Genomic DNA, 20,581 nt, shown 5'->3' on the forward strand with positions numbered 1-20,581 from the left:
CAGCCTTGACGAGCCAAATGTCCTAATTCTGCTCCTATGTCTTAAGATCAGTTGTTGAGGAGAGTGGTCTTTGGAATATATTCAAGGAGCGCAGCAGATTTGGGATGTCACCTGCTCAAGGAGGTTTGATAGCAAGAAGAGGCTGCACATACAGTGATAAATTCCACAGAAACAGGGTGAAAATAATGGTGAAACAATCTAGTTAAGGTGTACGAGAAATCAGGCAAAAAAGTATAAAACAAAATAATCTTCTCTGGAAGGTAGAGGGGAATACAATTATTTATTAGTTTCAGGAGCCATTCTGTTTAAATATGAGAATGATCCATTTTACAAATGGGCGCAGCTGTCGAGGTGCTGCCTTGCAGCACCAGAAACCCGGGTTTGATCTTGACTGTGGCTGCTCTCACCTTCTCCCTGTGATCCCAGAGGTTTTCTCCGGTGCTCCGGTTTCCTCCCACATCTCAAAGGTGTGTGGGTTTGTAGGTTAATTGGCTTCTGTAAATTGTTCCTGGTGTGAGGGATAGCACTAGTGTGAATGGGTGATCAATGGTGGGCCGAAGAGACTGTTTCCGCGCTATATCTCTAAACTAATCATCACAGTTTTCAAAGATTTAGGATGGATAGTTTAAGGAAAGGATGATGCAATAACTGATTTTTTTGTAAGTGGTGGGATTGAAACCTGAACAGGGAATATTTATAATGCAATCAGGGGGGCAAGGGAATTAGAGGGAAAGTGACACAGTGTGCAACAGTGAGAATGTGGGTGTCAATATTTACTTTGTTCTGCATGGGTTTGGCAGGCATTATGAAATGGTAACAAGTTCCATTCCTTATTACAATTCAGTTTCCTGCAGCTGTAAATTGGCTCTCGAGGAAACAAAACCTCTTCCCTTTCGCTGAATCCCTTGAATCAAATGTAAGGTAGTTTATCAAAGCAGGGAATAAGTTCCTTTTGAACTTCTAGCAAACAGACGGTAAGAGTAAACATAGAGAGACCAGCATGTTTAATCATTAGCTACACCTTTGTTTCAGTATGCATACATTCTACTCCTAATAATTCAAAGTCACATTTGCACTAAATAACTGAAATGCTGATGAATTTGAATTAAGCATAAATAATACATCATGCTGGGAATTTGGAGATAGAATTTTTGTTGTTGATTAAATTACAGGTAATTTAAGCAACTGAGTTAAGAGGAGCAGATTGTATAAAATAGATATATATTTTTAAGAAGTTTGGGGAAGTGAGAGACAAGCATAGTTTTTGCAGGATTCATTCTGGTTAACTTCCAACATGTTTCACAGAACTTGATTGAGTGATGCTCACAATACAGATGTCTAATTCCTCTTTGACACTGTAAAAGATGTGTACAAACTCCAGGAATTCTCTCTCGTTTGGACCTCAGGCCTCATGTGCTGATGAACACCCTGATTAATCTTGAACACCAGCCAATTGTGAACTTAAAGATTAAAATCAGCCACCTTCTTGTCATTTTACCACAATTCAGTGGCTCAGTCTCAAATGAATTCAACCTCTGTTGGAAACTAATCCTGTACAATAATAAGTGCCACAGTTTCCCTGTCCAAATGAGAACAGAAACATCCTGGAAAAAGAACACCATTTTTTACAATACTGGAAATTACACTACAAGATTAAAGTTCGTCCACAATAAACCAAGAATGACGATTGACTGGGGCTTCTCATTTGAAACAGTGATACCAATAATCTTTTGGAAAAAAGACAACACAAAGACTTCTTTATGAGTAAAGAAAATTTGCAAAGTGCAGATATTACAAGCACACTTATACTGGTAAGATTCCAACAATCCCAATATATCAGCAGCCTTATGCTACATCAGAACAGGAACAAACCCCTTGTTCAATAAGGAAGCAGCCACTTGCAAGGATTATCCCTACAAAAATTGAAAGATCTTTTTTTTTGGCTAGGAAGAACCAACTCCACAAAAGGGATACCATTTCTTTAAAAACGGAGGCTTTTCCACTCTTGCCTGGGACTCAATGGCTTTTGGTAGTGCAGAAGAAAAAAATCCTGTACTACTTACATACATCTAGTGCTGTTAAGCTTTCTTTGAACGTCAGTCATACAGTTAATTGTACAGCAGTCACACTGTACTGATTGCCAACTACACCATGGTAAACTTGTACATTCATTGTTACTCTGCTGTCAAAGATGCATTATCCCCAGTTGTCCACATCTTTCTTGCATGATTTAAATCAAGGCTTGTTGATTAGGATCCTTTCTTTCTTCTGAAGATTAGTTGCACTTGTCCTGCTAGCACTACGACATAACAGCGGAGTTCACCTCCAGTTCTCTTACGGTCCTCATTGAAATACTATATTTCCAGACAGGGTAGAGTTCATAGAACGTAAAATAGGAAGAGGATGAGCTTCTGTGTTAAAAACCCAATAGTCCAAGGGCAAGAGGTCATCACTAGAAAACAGGAGGTACAGGTACCTGAAATTAAAGAAAAACACATTTATGTCATGAAACACTAATTACAGCAGAAAATGTGTCTAAATTTAAAAAAAGTCATTGTCATAGGATCATAAAGGCCCTTCTCCCCAAAAGTCCCATTGACACTTGACACACCTGCCTGTGCTTGGCCCATATCCCTCTAAACCTTTCCTATTCATCTACCTGCCCAAATGGTTTTTTTTTAAGTTGTGATAGTACCTGTCTTAATTACCTCCTCTGGCAGCTTGTTCCATATACCTACCACCCTTGGTGTAAAAATGTTGCCCCTCAGGTTTCTATTAAATTGTGCCTCCCTCACCTCAAACCTAGGTCCTCCTGTTCTCAATTACCCTACTCTGGGCAAGAGACTTTGTGCATCTACCCGATCTATTCCATTGTGAGATTACATTGCTGTCTCCACCACCAAACTGATCACTTGACTTAATATGGAGAACTGTAATAACTTGGGACCGAAGTCAGGGGATATGGGGAGAAGGCAGGAGCGGGATACTGATTGTGGATGATCAAACATGATCACCATGAATGGCGGTGCTGGCTCAAAGGGCCGAATGGCCTACTCCTGCACCTATTGTCGATTGGACCAACACACAAACAAGTCCTCCCTTCCACTGACTCCATCTGCATTTCACGCTGCCTCCGCAAGTCCACCAGCATAATCAAGGACCAGTCTCATCCATCAGGCAAGGTGTACAGAAGTCTGAAAACGCACACCTCCAGATTCAGGGTCAGTTTCTTCACATCTGTTATCAGGGAACCGAACAATCCTCACACCAGCTAGAGAGTGGTCCTGACCTCCCATATACCTCATTAGAGACCTTTGAAGTGTCTTTAATCGGACTAAATCTTGTACTAAATGTTCGATCCGTTATCCTGTATCTGAACACTGCAGATGGCTTGATTGTGATCATGTATAGTCGTTTCGCTGACTGAATAGCACGCAACAAAAAGCTTTTTGCTGTACCTCAGTACACATGACAATAATAAACTAAACTGGACAAACTACTAAAAGAGCCAAAGGAAACTATTAAATAAGGCATACATTTTTGAAAAGCAATTTATTGCACAATTTAACTTTAGTGTGCTTGAAAATTATGCATTTTTCTTTGTTCAAATCATTTTTAAGATCATGATGGAAATAGATAGGGTGAAAGCAAAGACTCAATTACCCAGAGATGGGGAAATCAAGAACCAGGGAACATAGTGTTATGGTGAAAGTGGAAAGATTTAATTTGAACCCGAGCGGCAACGTTTTCACACAGAGGGTGATGGGTATTGGAACGAGCAGCAAGAGGCGAGACAAATACTATAACAACATTTAAAAGACATCTGAGCAGGTACATGGATAATGAGGTTTTCTTTAAGGATGCGGGGCATCCTGGGCAGGAAGATTTACGAGTATGTTGCCAGGACGAGAGGGTCTGAGCTATAGGCAGAGGTTGAGTAAGATGGGAACGCAGGAGGATGAGGGGTGATCTTATAGAGGTGTACAAGATCATGAGAGGAATAGATTGGGAGATGCACTTGAGTCTCTTGCCCAGATTAGGTGAATCGAGGCCCAGAGGACATACAATGCCCACCATAATGTTTGGGACAAAAACCCATCATTTATTTATTTGCCTCTGTTCTCCATAATTTGAAAATTTTAATAGAAAAAAATCACATCTGGTTAAAGTGCACATTGTCAGATTTTAATAAAGATCATTTTTATACATTTTGGTTTCACCATGCAGAAATCACAGCAGTGTTTATACCCATTTCAGGGCACCATAATGTTTGGGACACGGCAATGTCATGTAAATGAAAGTAGTTATGTTTAGTATTTTGTTGCATATCCTTTGCATGCAATGACCGCTTGAAGTCTGCGATTCATGGACATCACCAGTTGCTGGGTGTCTTCTCTGGTGATGCTCTGCCAGGCCTGTAATGCAGCCATCTTTAGCTTATGTTTGTTTTGGGGGCTAGTTCCCTTCAGTTTTCACTTCAGCATATAAAAGGCATGCTTGACTTGGCCACTCAAGAATTTACCATTTTTTAGCTTTGAAAACTCCTTTGTTGCTATAGCAGTATGTTTGGGATCAGTGTCTTGCTGTAGAATGAACCGCCGGCCAATGAGTTTTGAGGCATTTAACCATATAACAATTACAGCACGGAAACAGGCCATCTCGGCCCTACAAGTCCGTGCCGAACAATTTTTTTCCCTTAGTCCCACCTGCCTGCACTCATACCATAACCCTCCATTCCCTTCTCATCCATATGCCTATCCAATTTATTCTTAAATGATACCAACGAACCTGCCGCCACCACTTCCACTGGAAGCTCATTCCACACCGCTACCACTCTCTGAGTAAAGAAGTTCCCCCTCATGTTACCCCTAAACTTCTGTCCCTTAATTCTGAAGTCATGTCCTCTTGTTTGAATCTTCCCTATTCTCAAAGGGAAAAGCTTGATCACATCAACTCTGTCTATCCCTCTCATCATTTTAAAGACCTCTATCAAGTCCCCCCTTAACCTTCTGCACTCCAGAGAATAAAGACCTAACTTATTCAACCTATCTCTGTAACTTAGTTGTTGAAACCCAGGCAACATTCTAGTAAATCTCCTCTGTACTCTCTCTATTTTGTTGACATCCTTCCTATAATTGGGCGACCAAAATTGTACACCATACTCCAGATTTGGTCTCACCAATGCCTTGTACAATTTTAACATTACATCCCAGCTTCTATACTCAATGCTCTGATTTATAAAGGCTAGCATACCAAAAGCTTTCTTTACCACCCTATCTATATGAGATTCCACCTTCAAGGAACTATGCACGGTTATTCCCAGATCCCTCTGTTCAACTGTATTCTTCAATTCCCTACCATTTATCATGTACGTCCTATTTTGATTTGTCCTGCCAAGGTGTAACACCTCACATTTATCAGCATTAAACTCCATCTGCCATCTTTCAGCCCATTTTTCCAAATGGCCTAAATCACTCTGTAGACTTTGGAAATCCTCTTCATTATCCACAACACCCCCTATCTTGGTATCATCTGCATACTTACTAATCCAATTTACCACCCCTTCATCCAGATCATTGATGTACATGACAAACAACAAAGGACCCAACACAGATCCCTGAGGCACCCCACTAGTCACCTGCCCCCAACCCGACAAACAGCCATCCACCATTACCCTCTGGCTTCTCCCATTCAGCCACTGCTGAATCCATCTTGCTATTCCTGCATTTATACCCAACAGTTTAACCTTCTTAACCAACCTTCCATGAGGAACCTTGTCAAAGGCCTTACTAAAGTCCATATAGACAACATCCACTGCTTTACCCTCGTCAATTTCCCTAGTAACCTCTTCAAAAAATTCAAGAAGATTAGTCAAACATGACCTTCCAGGCACAAATCCATGTTGACTGTTCCTAATCAGACCCTGTTTATCCAGATGCTTATATATATTATCTCTAAGTATCTTTTCCATTAATTTGCCCACCACTGAAGTCAAACTAACAGGTCTATAATTGCTAGGTTTACTCTTAGAACCCTTTTTAAACAATGGAACAACATGCGCAGTACGCCAATCCTCGGGGACTATTCCCGTTTCTAATGACATTTGAAATATTTCTGTCATAGCCCCGGCTATTTCTACACTAACTTCCCTCAATGTCCTAGGGAATATCCTGTCAGGACCTGGAGACTTATCCACTTTTATATTTTTCAAAAGTGTCAGTACTTCTTTTACTTTGAAACTCATAGTATCCATAACTACTCTACTCGTTTCCCTTACCTCACATAATTCAATATCCTTCTCCTTGGTGAATACCGAAGAAAAGAAATTGTTCAATATTTCCCCCATCTCTTTTGGCTCTGCAGATAGCTGCCCACTCTGTTTCTCCAATGGACCAATTTTATCCCTCGTTATCCTTTTGCTATTAATATAGCTGTAGAAACCCTTTGGATTTACTTTCACCTTACTTGCCAAAGCAACCTCATATCTTCTTTTAGCTTTTCTAATTTCTTTCTTAAGATTCTTTTTACATTCCTTATACTCCACAAGCACCTCATTTACTTCATGCTGCCTATAATTATTGTAGATCTCCCTCTTTTTCCGAACAAGATGTCCAATTTCCCTTGAAAACCAGGGCTCTTTCCAATTTTTACTGTTTCCTTTCAACCGAACAGGAACATAAAGATTCTGTACTCTTAAAATTTCCCCTTTAAATGTCCACCATTTTTCTTCTACATCTTTCCCATAAAACAAAATGTCCCAGTCCACTCCTTTTAAATCATCTCGCATCTCATCAAAGTTTGCCTTTCTCCAATCAAAAATCTCAACCCTAGGTCTAGTTCTGACCTTCTCCATAATTATATTGAAACTAATGGTATTGTGATCACTGGACCCGAAGTGCTCCCCAACGCATACCTCCGCAACCTGTCCCGTCTCATTTCCTAACAGGAGGTCCAGCACTGCCCCTCCTCTAGTGGGTACCTCTATGTATTTGTTTGAACTTGAACAGATAGAATGTGTCTATACACTTCAGAATTAATTATGCTACTACCATCAGCAGTTGTAGCATCAATGAAGATAAGTGAGCCAGTAACTTCAGCACCCATACATGCCCAGGCCATAACACCTCCACCACCGTGTTTCACAGGTGAGGTGGTATGTTTTGGATCTTGGGCAGTTCCTTCTCTCCTCCATACTTTGCTCTTGCCATCACTCTGATATAAGTTAATCTTCATCTCATCTGCCCACAAGACCTTTTTTCCAGGACTGTGGTTGCTCTTCTAAGTACTTCTTGGCAAACTGTAAACTGGCCATCTATTTTTGCAGCTAACCAGTGGTTTGCATCTTGTAGTGTAGCCTCTGTATTTCTGTTCATGAAGTCTTCTGCGGACAGTGGTCATTGACAAATCCACACCTGAAGAGTGTTTCTGATCTGTCGGATAGGTGTTTGGGGATTTTTCTTTATTATAGAGAAAGTTCTTCTGTCATCAGCTGTGGAGGTCTTCCTTGGGCTGCCAGTCCCTTTGCGATTAGTGCTCTCTTTCTTCTTATTGATGTTCCAAACAGTTGGTTTTGGTAAGTGTAAGGTTTGGCTGATGTCTCTTTATTCTTGTTTCTCAGTCTCATAATGGCTTCTTTGACTTTCATTGGCTACAACTTTGGTCCTCATGTTGATAAACAGCAATAAATGTTTCCAAAGGTGATGGAAAGACTGGAGGAAAGATTAGGTGTTGAAAGCTCTTTCATACCTGCATGAAGGAAGCATTTAAACACACCTGAGCAATTACAAATACCCGTGAAGCCATGTGTCCCAAACATTATGGTGCTCTGAAATAGGGGGACTATGTATAAACACAGCTGTAATTTCTACATCGTGAAACCAAAATGTATAAAAAAATACCCTTTAATATAATCTGATAATGTGCACTTTAACCACATGTGGTTTTTTCTATTACAAATCACAAATTGTGGAGTGCAGAGGCAAATAAATAAATGATGGGTCTTTGTCCCAAACATTATGGAGTGCATTGTAGGTTTAAGGTAAAGGGTAAAGATTTAATAGGAATCTGAGGGGTAACTTTTTCTCACAAAGGATGGTGGATGTATGGAACAAGCTGCCAGATGAGGTAGTTGAGGCAGGGACTATCCCAACATTTAAGAAACAGTTGGACAGGTTTGGAGGGATATGGACCAAATGCTGGAAGGTGGGACTTGTGTAGTTGGGACATGTCAAGAGAGAATAGTCAAGAGTGTTTTATTGTCATGTGTCCCAGATGGAACAATGACATTATTACTTGCTGCAGCACAACAGAATATGTAAACATAATACACTGTAAATAATATGATAGAGAGAAAAAAAAGTTCAGTATGTATATACACACATGCATATCCATATATATACAGTGCATTCAGAAAGTATTCAGACCCCTTCACTTTTTCCACATTTTGTTACGTTACAGCCTTATTCTAAAATGGATTAAATTCATTTTTTTTTATCAGCAATCTACACACAATAGCCCACAATAAAATAAGTGAAAACAGGTGTTTAGAAATTTTTGCAAAATAATTGAAAATAAATAACTGAAATATCACATTTACATAAGTATTCAGACCCTTTACTCAGTACTTTATTGAGGCACCTTTGGCAGTGATTACAACCTCAAGTCTTCTTGGGTATCACACTACAAGCTTGGCACACCTGTATTTGGGTAATTTATCCCATTCTTCTCTGCAGATCCTCTCAAGCTCTGTCAGGTTGGATGGGGAGTGTTGATGCACAGCTATTTTCAGGTCCCTCCAGAGATGTTCGATCGGGTTCAAGTCCGGGCCACTTACGGACATTCACAGACTTGTCACAAAGTCACTCCTGCGTTGTCTTGGACGTGAGCTTTAGGTCGTTGTCCTGTTGGAAGGTGAACGTCTGCCCCAGTCCGAGGTCCTGAACGCTCTGGAACAGGTTTTCATCAAGGATCTCTCTATACTTTGCTCCGTTCATCTTTACCTCGATCCTGACTGGTCTCCCAGTTCCTACCGCTGAAAAACATCCCTACAGCATGATGCTGCCACCACCATGCTTCACCATAGATATGGTATTGGCCAGGTGATGAGCGGTGCCTGTTTTCCTCCAGACGTGACACTTGGCATTCCGGCCAAAGAGTTCAATCTTGGTTTCATCAGGCCAGGGAATTTTGTTTAGGTGCCTTTTGGCAAACTCCAAGCGGGCTGTCATGTGCCTTTAACTGAGGAGTGGCTTCTGTCTGGCCACTCTACAATAAAGGCCTGATTGGTGGAGTGCTGTAGATATAGTTGTCCTTCTGGAAGTTTCTCCCATCTCCACAGAGGAACTCTGGAGCTCTGTCAGAGTGACCATCGGGTTCTTGGTCACTTCCCTGAATATGTTAGTAAGTCTCTATCCTAAGGCCCTTCTCCCCCGATTGCTCAGTTTGGCCAGGCTCTATGAAGAGTCCTGGTGGTTTCAAAGTTTTATTTAAGAATGACGGAGGCCACTGTGCTCTTCGGGACCAGCAATGCTCCAAAAAATGTTTTACACCCTTCCCCAGATCTGTGTCTCAACACAATCCTGTCTCAGAGGTCTACAGACAATTCCTTCGTCTTCATGCCTTGTTTTTTGCTCTGACATGCACTGCCAACTGTGGGACCTTTTATAGACAGGTGTGTGCCTTTCCGAATCATGTACAATCAATTTAATTTACCACTTGTAGACACCTATAAAGTTGTAGAAACATCTCAAGGATAATCAATGGAAACACGATGCACCAAAGCTCAATTTTGAGAGTCACAGCAAAGGGTCTGAATACTTACGTAAATGTGATATTTCAGTTATTTATTTTTAATTATTTTGCAATAATTACTAAACACCTGTTTTCGCTTTTATATTATGAGGTATTGTGCGTAGATTGATGATAATAAAAAAATGACTGTAACCAATTTTAGAATAAGGCTGTAATGTAACAAAATGTGGAAAAAGTGAAGGGGTCTGAATACTTTCTCAATGCACTGTATATATTATACACATTTACACACACACACACACATATATATATATTATACACACACACACTGCGTTCAGAAAGTATTCAGACCCCTTCACCTTTTCTACATTTTGAATGTTACAGCCTTATTTTAAAATGGATTAAATCAGTTTTACTTTTGTCATCAATCTACACACAATACCCCAGAATGAAGAAGCGAAAACAGGTGTTTAGAAATGTTTGCAAAGTAATTAAAAAGAATTAACTGAAATATCACATTTACATAAGTATTCAGACCCTTTGCTATGACACTCAAAATTGAGGTTAGGTTCATCCTGTTTCCATTGATTATCCTTGAGATGTTTCCACAACTTGATTGGAGTCCACCAGTGGTATATTAAATTGATTGTACATGATTTGGAAAGACACACACCTGTCTATATAAGGTCCCACAGTTGACAGTGCATGTCAGAGCAAAAACCAAGGCATGAAGACGAAGGAATTGCCCGTAGATCTCCGAGACAGGATTGTGTCGAGACACAGATTTGGGGAAGGGTATAAAACAATTTCTGCAGCTTATAGATCCTGAAGAGCACGGTGGTCTCCGTCATTATTAAATGAAAGAACTTTGGAACCAGCTTCATAGAGCTGGCTGCCTGGCCAAACTGAGCAATCGGGGGAGAAGGGCCTTGGTCAGGGAGGTGACCAAGAACCCGATGGTTATTCTGACAGAGCTCCAGAGTTCCTCTGTGGAGATAGGAGAACCTTCCAGAAGGGCACCCATATCTGCAGCACTCCACCAATCAGATCTGTATGGTAGAGTGGTAGGCTGAGCGAGTCCTCAGTAAAACGCACATGACAGCCCATTTGGAGTTTGCCAAAAGGCACCTAAATTACTCTCAGATCACGAGAAACAAGATTCTCTGGTCTGATGAAACCAAGATTGAACTCTTTGGCCTGAATGCCAAGCGTCACGTCTGGAGGAAACCAGGCACGGCTCATCACCTGGCCCATACCATACCTACGGTGAAGCATGGTGGTGGCAGCATCATGCTGTGGGGATGTTTTTCAACGGCAGGAACTGAGAGACTAGTCAGGGTCGAGGGAAAGATGAACGGAGCAAAGTACAGAGAGATCCTTGATGAAAACCTGCTCCAGAGCGTTCTGGATCTCAGACTGGGTTGGAGGTTCAACTTCCAACAGGACAACGACCCTAAGCACACAGCCAAGACAATGCAGGAGTGGCTTCGTGACATGTCTATGAATGTCCTTGAGTGGCCCAGCCAGAGCCCGGACTTGTACCTGATCGAACATCTCTGGAGGGACCTGAAAATAGCTGTGCATCGACGCTCCCCATCCAACCTGACAGAGCTTGAGAGGATCTGCAGAGACGAATGGGAGAAATTACCCAAATACAGGTGCGCCAAGCTTGTAGCGTCATACCCAAGAAGACTTGAGGCTGTAATCGCTGCCAAAGGTGCCTCAACAAAGTACTGAGTAAAGGGACTGAATACTTATGTGATATTTCAGTTTTTTTTTTAAATTACTTTGCAAAATTTTCTAAACATCTGTTTTCACTTCTTCATTCTGGGGTATTGTGTGTAGATTGATGATAAAAAAAATGAATTTTAAAATAAGGCTGTAACGTAACAAAATGTAGAACAGGTGATACACACATACTCAAAAAACAAACAATAGTAGTGCAATAATAGTAATAATAATAATAGTCTATTGTAGTTCAGAGCTCATTTGAGGTTGTAGTGTTTAATAGCCTGATGGCTGTAGGGAAGTAGCTATTCCTGAGCCTGAACATTACAGTTTTCAGGCTCCTGTACCTTCTTCCCGATGGCAGGGGTGAAATGAGTGTGTGGCCAGGATGATGTTGGGTCTCGGATGATGCTGGCTGCCTTTTTGAGGCAGTGACTCTGAACCTTTTGCAGTCATTTCTGCTCCTGGGCGCTCAAGTTGCTGAACCAGGCCATGATGCAACCAGTCAGTATGCTCTCTATCTACTGTACACCTGTAGAAGTTCAAGAGAATCCTCGTTGACATACCGAATCTCCGTAATCTTCACAGGAAGATTATTTTTTATAGCATGTATACCTTTAGACCATCACTAATAATGAATAACTCTAAGGTACAAATAAATGCTGGAGAAACTCAGCGGGTGCAGCAGCATCTATGGAGCGAAGGAAATAGGCGATGTTTCGGGCAGAAGGTTGTGACCACTGCCCTGTCCATCATCGCCTCTGACCCCATCATCGCCTGCAGTCTGTCTGTTTTTACTTTTTTTGTGTTGTTTTTTTTTGTCTAGTTCAGTTAAACTTTTGGTTATTAGGTGGTGTTATGTGTGTGTGGGGGGGGCTGAAACAGGGCTTTCTGTCTCTCCCTTCGGGGGAATGCGACTTTTTTGTCGTATCCCCCTTCTCTTCCCCCCGTCTGCGCTGAGGCCTAATGGCGGAGCTGGCGGCCTCCAACCTGCGACCGACCTCGAGGCTCCGGAGGTAGAGCCAGCCATGACTCACCAACGCGAGGCTGGCCGTCTTCGAGCTGCGGCGACGTTCGGGCAGCGGCACGACTCGGCGCTCCGGTGAGGGCGGACGGCGCGGGGCTGAGACACTCCTGTGTGGGCGGCCCGGCTACCGGCTGGAAGGCGCTCCCGTGTGGGCGGCCGGGGTCCCGGCTGGAAGGCGCTCCCGTGTGGGCGGCCCGGCTCTCGGCAAAATGCGCTCCCGTGTGGGCAGCGCGGTGTGAGGCTGAGACGCTCCCTTGTGGGCGGCCCGGTGCGGGGCGGAGACGGTGCTCCGGTGGCTGAGGCGGCGTTCTGGAGGCGGCGACCTGAATCCGGGGCCGGCCGCGGGCCAGTGGAGGACAATGTCGGGAGCTCGCAGGTGACAGGCTGGTGCCTGTTTTCCGGAGCTCCCGTGGCAACAGCTGCGTCCGCTGGACTGGAGGACGGCAGCTTCGACCACCCCCGGGCCGCGGAGCTTGAACCGCGGGACTGACTTACCATCGCCCGGTGGGGTATCGCCTCAGCGCAGAGGGAGAAGAGGAGGGAAGAGACAGTAACTCTAAGACTTTTGCCTCCATCACAGTGAGGAGGTGCTTGGTGAACTCACTGTGGTGGATGTTAATTTGTGTTTATTGTGTGTTGTTATTATTACATGTATGGCTGCAGGCAACAACATTTCGTTCAGACCGAAAGGTCTGAATGACAAATAAAGGATTCAATTCAATTCAATCAAAGGGATTTATCAGAGTCGCTGCCTCAAAAAGGCAGCCAGCATCATCTGAGACCCACATCATCCTATTCTAAATTGTAAATGTTTTGTTTTAGTTTAGAGATGCAGCATGGAAACAGGCCTGTCAGCTCACCGAGTCTGCGCCAACCAACGATCATCTGTACACCAGTTCTATCCTCACCACTAGGAACAAATTTACTGAAGCTAATTAGCCGACAAATCTGCATATCTTTGGGATGTGGGAGAAATCCAGAGAACCTGGAGAAAACCCATGCGGTCACGGGGAGAACGTACAAACTCCATACAGAGAGCACCCGTAGTCAGGGTGGAACCTGAGTCTCTGGCGCTGTGAGGCAACAACTCTATGTTACATACTGCTGTCCTGTAAAATGTTATTGTGGGAACAAGTGGAGAAATCTGCTGGAGGAACTCAAAATGTTAACGATAAAATGACAGCAACTTCAATACTGTTGAGAATTACTTTTCACATTTTTAAATATTAAAGGAAAATCTTATAACCAAGTAATATAATAGCAAGAACCAAGGCAAGCACAAAATATCCTATAAAAAAGTTACTGGCAGATATCTAGTGGTGGTTAAATTTATTTTTTTGCTTACTTTAGTGTCTCAGCCAAGAAGAAACTCTGTTGTACATCATCGTAGGCTGGTGATGAAGAGTAGACATCTTTGACTCCTGAAAATCCTCCGACTACCCTGCAGTATTTGTCGATAGCCTGCCAACAGATGCATGGTTAGAAAAATGCAGAGTTTAAACCAAAGGTTTTGGGGTAATGTCATGCAAGAAAAAAAGCTGCAAATGAAACACATATTTACAATTCATTGAAGCAAAGGAATTTGAAATTAAAACACTAAAAGATGTTGGCAAAATACCTACGCTGACATAATTAGTAGTGAGATGCTGACATAATCAGTCTGAAGAAGGGTTCTGACCCGAAACGTCACCTATTCCTTTTCTCCAGAGATGCTGCCTGACCCGCTGAGCTAATCCAGCATTTTGTGTCTATCTTCAGTATAAACCAGTATCTACAGTTATTTCCTACATAATTAGTATTACTTTAAGGTTTAGTTTAGATACAGCATGGAAACAGGCCCTCCAGCCCACCGAGTCCATACCGACCACATTAGTTCTATGTTTAAGAAAGAACTGCAAATGCTGGAAAAATAAAAGGTCGACAAAAATGCTGGAGAAACTCAGCGGGTGAGCCAGCATCTATGGAGCTAAGGAATGGGTGACGTTTCGGGTCGAGACCCTTCTTCAGACTGATGTGGGGGTGGGGGCGGGAAGAAGAAGAAGCGGAGACAGTGGGCTGTGGGAGAGCTGGGAAGGGGAGGGAAAGGAGGGAGAAAGCAAGGACTGCCTGAAATTGGAGGTCAATGTTCATACCGCTGCGGTGTAAACTACCCAAGCAAAATATGAGGTGCTGCTCCTCCAATTTGCTCCTCCATTAGTTTTATGTTATCCCCACTTTCTCATCCACTCCCTACACATTCGGGACAATATTAAAGAGGCCAATTAACCATGTCCTTTTTGGGACATGGGAGTAAACCGGAGTACCGGGAGGAAACCCACACAGTCACAGGGAGAACGTGCAAACTCCACACAGCCAACATCTGAGGTTAGGGTCAAACCCAGGTCTCTGGTGCTGTGAGGTAGCAGCTCTACCCGCTGCGACACCTTTATTAGAAACATAACTGGGTCTTAAAATCTCTTCAGAAAAGTATAAACAAGTGTCATTTTGTACCGGAATAACGATAATTGAAGAATTTAAAAGTGAGAAATTCTCAATAATTGCAAAGTCTCTTAAAATACAACACTTGAAGTGCTGTAAAATTTAATTTGAGGATTTAAAAAAAATGAACTAATCAATGAGAGTAGCTCTAATATTCAGAACTTAACAGGACATTTTTAATATAATGAAAAGCATAATATTACCATCAAATCTGTTCCTATACCCAAAGGTATGAGAACTTACCACGGAAGCAAAGTAAATATACTTTTTTTAATTTTATGCCTGTCCAAATGAAGGTAATACTTTAAATAAACAAAAAAAAAAACAGCCATTTTTCCATCTGAAAACAGTAAAAAGCCACGTGGCCTCAAGTGTCTTAAAAATCAGCTTTACACTGCCAATAAAGTGGATATCTTAAAAGTCTTGCATAATTTCACAGCTATTTTAGTATCACTTTCTTGCAATACTACAGTCACATAAAGACAAATGCATTAAACGTTTTGTCTTACAGTATGCAATTCTGTTTATAGATTTTCTTCACGTTAATGACAAATTAATTACTTCTTATATTTAAAGATCCATTTATTCAAGACACGTTGATTATAATGGAAATTTGTTTGTTTCTATAAACCATCAAGGGCTCTGTTAATCGAACTGTTAAATATTCTTCATAGATAACCGAATTTCCCTCATGTTCTTTCCAAGGATTTGAAAAAAAGATGCCCATTACATCTTCCACAGGAAACAGACAGTGACGGCTGCAACCAAATTCAAAGACTGGATAGTGGATGTGGAGAGAACGTTTCCACTTGTGGGAGAGTCTAGGACCAGAGGTCACACCCTCAGAATAAAAGGACGTACCTTAAGAAAGGAGATGAGGAGGAATTTCTTTAGTCAGAGGGTGGTGACTAAAGAAAATCTGTGGAATTAATTGCCACAGAAGGCTGTGGAGGCAAAGGCAGTGAGTATTTTTAAGGCAGAGATAGGTTCTTGATTAATGCGGGTGTCAGGCTTTTTGGGGAGAAGGCAGGAGAATGGGTGGAGAAAGATAAATCAGCCATGATCTAGTGGCGGAGTAGAATTGATGGGCTGAATAGCCTAATTCTCCTCCAAGAACTTATGACAGAGGAAAAAGACAAGTAGTAGTCAAAATCACTGTTTGTTCCCTCCCACAATGTGACGAGACGTTTCTCACCTGAGCTGCCTCCCAGCCCCACTGCCTATACTTGGGGTCGTGGGTGAATCTCCACATGTACCAGTAGGTTTCTATGACTTCTGGCCGAAGGATGTAGTATTTCTCATTTTGCCGCAGTGCCACTCCTTCCGTCCCGCCGTCAAATTTGAATGCCTCGGGGCCCAACTTTAGCACTGGAAAATATTTTTTTTGGAAAGAAAGAAAATTAGCAGGTTAGCAGGCAAACAAATTAAAGCAATTCAAAATTCTTAGGCTCCTAATTGTCCGTGCAAAGTATCACTTAAAACTGTTATAAGTTCAATGGTTTCAAAAGTCTATGCATTGTCACATGTACCAATTAAGATACAGTGATATGCGAATTACCATACAGTCATACAGGAAAAAAAAGCAACAAGACACACAACTACATAAAAGTTAACATAAACATCCACCACAGCGGATTCTCCACATTCCTCACTGTGACGGAAAGCAAAAAAGTACAATCTTCTTCCTCTTTATTCTACCGCAGTCGAACCATACGTCGGGGCGATCAAAGCTCCCGCAGCCGCCGGTTGAAGCTCTGTGTCGGGGTGATCGAAGCTCCTGCGTTGGGGCGATCGAAGCTCCCGCAGCCGCCGGTCGAAGCTCCGTGTCGGGGTGATCGAAGCTCCTGCGTTGGGGCGATCGAAGCTCCGTGTCGGGGCGATCGAAGCTTCGTGTCGGGGCGATCGAAGCTCCGTGTCGGGGTGATCGAAGCTCCCGCAGCCGCCGGTCGAAGCTCCGTGTCGGGGTGATCGAAGCTCCTGCGTTGGGGCGATCGAAGCTCCGTGTCGGGGCGATCGAAGCTCCGTGTCGGGGCGATCGAAGCTCCGTGTCGGGGCGATCGAAGCTCCGTGTCGGGGTGATCGAAGCTCCGTGTCGGGGTGATCGAAACTCCCGTGACGGGGCGGTCGAAGTTCCTGCAGCTTGGAGTTCCCAAAGTCGGTCTCTGACCAGAGACCGTGAGCTCCCTGACATTAAGTCCTCGGGCTCTCACGGTTGGAGCTCCGAGGTTGATCCCTGGCAAAGGGAGTGATGTTAAAGTCCCAAAGGCTCCACGCGGTGGAGCTCTCAAAAATCATGTTTCCATTTTTAATTTGAAAAGTAACTGAGATGCTGGTTGCAGCCCAGTGGTGCAGCTATAGAGCTGTTGCCTCACAGCAACAGAGACCTAGGTTCAATCCTGACCCCGGGTAAAGTCGTGCACAGTTTGCACGTTCTCCCTGTGACCACGTGAGTTTCCTCCGGTTTCTTCCCACATCCCAAAGACGTGCAGGATTCTAGGTTAATTGTTCTCTATAAGTTGCCCCTAGTGTGCAGGGAGAGGATCTGAAAGTCATAGAACCAGTGTGAACTGATGATCGATGGTCAATGTGGACTTGATGGGCCGAAGGGCCTGTTTCCTCATTGTACGTCTGCACTAAACTAAGCACAGCTTCCCCATATCGATCTAATACAAAACAAGGATGGGGATGACAGCGGCAGGGAATTAAATTACCACATCATTCCCAGTAAGGATCTTTGTTATGGAAAGCAAGGCCAGACCTTTCAAATGAACAACTAAGTCATTTAAGCAGATAACCAGGAGCCTATGATCAGCTTAAAGTCAACTTTTATGAGGGCCTTAAGTGGGAAAAAAAATAACCAGTATGTCAGCTAGCACTCATGGACAGAGAAAAAGTTAACATTCTAGTTTTAAGACTTGACTAAGCTTTGATGAAGGGCCATGAACATGCAATGTTAACTGTTTTTCTTCCATTGTTACTGCCTAACTTATTGATTTCCAGTATTTTCCAGTTCTTATTTCAGCTTTCCAGCATAGACAGTCCTTTTAAAAATAAAATCGGCGCCTGTTCCATTTTTCTGACGCGGCAAACAATTTAATTCTTGTTTATAATGCATGATACAGGATAGCAAAATCCGAATACTTCATCAATTATTTATCAGAACGCTTGGGCAGATTTATTAGTGACAGGGAAGGTTCCTGACCTAAATAAATAACTATTACAAGAAATTAGCCTAAAAATAGTGTTGAAGGTGACAGCTTCTAGGTTAAAGCCTTGGACTTTCTCCGCAGTCGAGTGATGCTGCCTCTTCTTTATATGGTTTCATGAATACATTCCATCAATGCTTTGGAGTAGATGCTAAGACTGAAAATAAAATGCAGTAACACACAAAGTGTTGGGGGTTACTCAGCGGGTCAGGCAGCATCTCTGTAGAACACCGTTTAGGGTCAGGATCCTTCTTTAGTCTAAAGGATGGTCCAATACAATACAATACAATACAATACGGTTTATTTGTCACATTGCACATAAGTGCAAGTGAAATGAATATGTCAGCAGCGGTACAATGATAAAGAACACACACAAAAACACAATAAAAATTTAACACAAACATCCACCACAGCATTCATCACTGTGGTGGAAGGCACACAATTTGGCCAGTCCTCCTCCATTTTCCCCCGTGGTCGGGACCTCAACCCTCCGCAGCTGTTGCTGCGGGCGTCCAGATGGTAAAAGGACAAGGTACAAGTCCAGGTAAGTCCAGAGTCGGCTCTTCCCCACCGGAGACCACGGCTTTAAGTTGGTGTAGGCCGCAGGCCGGCGGTAGAAGATTTAAAGTTTAAAGTTCCCGCCACGCCACAGCCAGAAGCACTGCAGACCGCAGGGCCGGCGGTCGAAGCTCCCCTCCAGGGGTGATGGGAAGTCGCCACCGCGCCCGCGATAGAAGTTGGCCGCGGGCCGGCAGTGATGGCTTCTTCTTCCCTCGGGTCCCCCACGTGAGATCCCGGGCCGTAGACGCCGCGCCAGCTGGAGCTGTGCAGACCGCGGCTTCAGGCTGCCGGCTGCCCCGGGCCAGCGAAACGGAGCGCTTCCCTCCAGCGAGGGCTCACCCGCTCCACGCCGAGAGTCCACGCTGTGCCCGCCGCTGAAGCCCCGGGCGCGTCTCCGGGAAAGGCCGCGCCGATCCTTGTTGTTAGGCCACGGGGAGGCGACCTGGAAAAAGTCGCTTCTCCATGGAGGAGGCGACCGAAGCGGTTTCCCCCTTAACCCCCCCCACACCACCCCCCACACAAGACACACAAAGAAACATCAAAAACATACTTCAAAACATACTAAAAAAACAAAAAAAGTTGGAAAACCTAACGCGCTGCTGACAGGGCTGCCGCCATTGCAGCGCCCCCACCGACCAATTCTGAACCGAAATGTCACCTACCCATGTTCTTCCACGTTCTCCGGTGATGATGCCTGACCCACAGAATTACTTCAACACTATTTTTTGGCAAACCAGCGTCTGCAGGTCCTTGTTACTCCATGTAGTAATTAATACTGCATTCAGATAGCACATAAAACACTTCTTCAAAGTGACATTCCTTCAAGAGTGATAGGTGCCTGGGTTGCACTGTAATGGATGGTGGAGAAGGCAGATGCAATAGTGGCATGCTTTTAGATAGGCAAAGAAAGACACAAACTGTTGGAGTAACTCAGCGGGCCAGTCTCTAGAGAAAATGGATAGGCGACATTTCGGGTTGGGGCTTTCTTCAGACTCTGTCTGACCCACTGAGTTTCTCTGGCATTTTATGTCTGTCTATCTTTGGTATGAACTAGCATCTGCAGTTCATTTTTATTAAAGATAGACACAAAATTCTGGAGTAACTCAGCGGGGCAGGCAGCATCTCTGGAAGAAGGAATGGGTGACATTTCAGGTCAAGACCCTTCTATTTTTTTATTACATCTTTTAGATGGGCACATGGATATGTAGGGAATGGAGTTAAAATCTGACGTTCCGTGCGATCGTCTTACCTGTTTTGTCGTATGACTGATGGCAGGTGTGAGCGATTTCTGCACCTAGCTGCAGGTAATGACCTGCTTTATCGTCCGGGGATCCATCTGCCCCAAGCGCAAACATTCCTCCAGCAAAACACGTCAGGTGACCCATTTTCCTCTCAAGGTGACCATTCTTCCATTCGCCAATGAAAGTCAAACCACTGTTTGATTTTCTTATCAGATGCTTTTCAATAGCCTGTCAGAAATATAAACATTAGATTGGCAGGAGTCCAAGTGCCACAAGTCATGTTTAGATTCTTTCAGGTAGAAGAGTCAGGTATGAATATGGCACAAGTGGTACAGACCTTCATGGTCAGGGTAACAACTCCACAAATTTTTTGTTTTAATTTGGAGATACAGCACAGAAACAGGTCCATCAGCCCGCCGAGTCCGCACTGACCAGCGATCCCTGTACACTAGCACGATCCTGTACACTAGGGAAAATTTACAATCTTTACCAAAGCAAATTAACCTACAAACCTGTATGTCTTTGGAGTGTGGGAAGAAACCGGAGCACCTGGAGAAAACCTACACGGTCATGGGGAGAACATACAAACT

At 43.4% G+C, this 20,581-nt stretch overlaps 1 protein-coding gene across 1 annotated transcript in view; it reads right to left on the reverse strand.

Moving 5' to 3' along the window:
- Positions 1-987: 987 nt before the first annotated feature.
- Positions 988-20,581, reverse strand: part of man1a2 (mannosidase alpha class 1A member 2) — a 128,164-nt gene continuing 108,570 nt past the window's right edge. The window contains exons 9-12 of the mRNA XM_033033473.1: positions 20,000-20,219; positions 16,179-16,351; positions 13,851-13,966; positions 988-2,476 (exon numbers count right to left, since the gene is read on the reverse strand). Coding sequence (XP_032889364.1) covers positions 2,344-2,476; positions 13,851-13,966; positions 16,179-16,351; positions 20,000-20,219 — 642 coding nt within the window. The 3' untranslated portion in view covers positions 988-2,343. The remainder of the gene's footprint in view (positions 2,477-13,850; positions 13,967-16,178; positions 16,352-19,999; positions 20,220-20,581) is intronic.

This window comes from Amblyraja radiata, chromosome 14, assembly GCF_010909765.2.
Source record: "Amblyraja radiata isolate CabotCenter1 chromosome 14, sAmbRad1.1.pri, whole genome shotgun sequence".
In the NCBI taxonomy this organism is placed as follows: Eukaryota; Metazoa; Chordata; class Chondrichthyes; order Rajiformes; family Rajidae; genus Amblyraja; species Amblyraja radiata.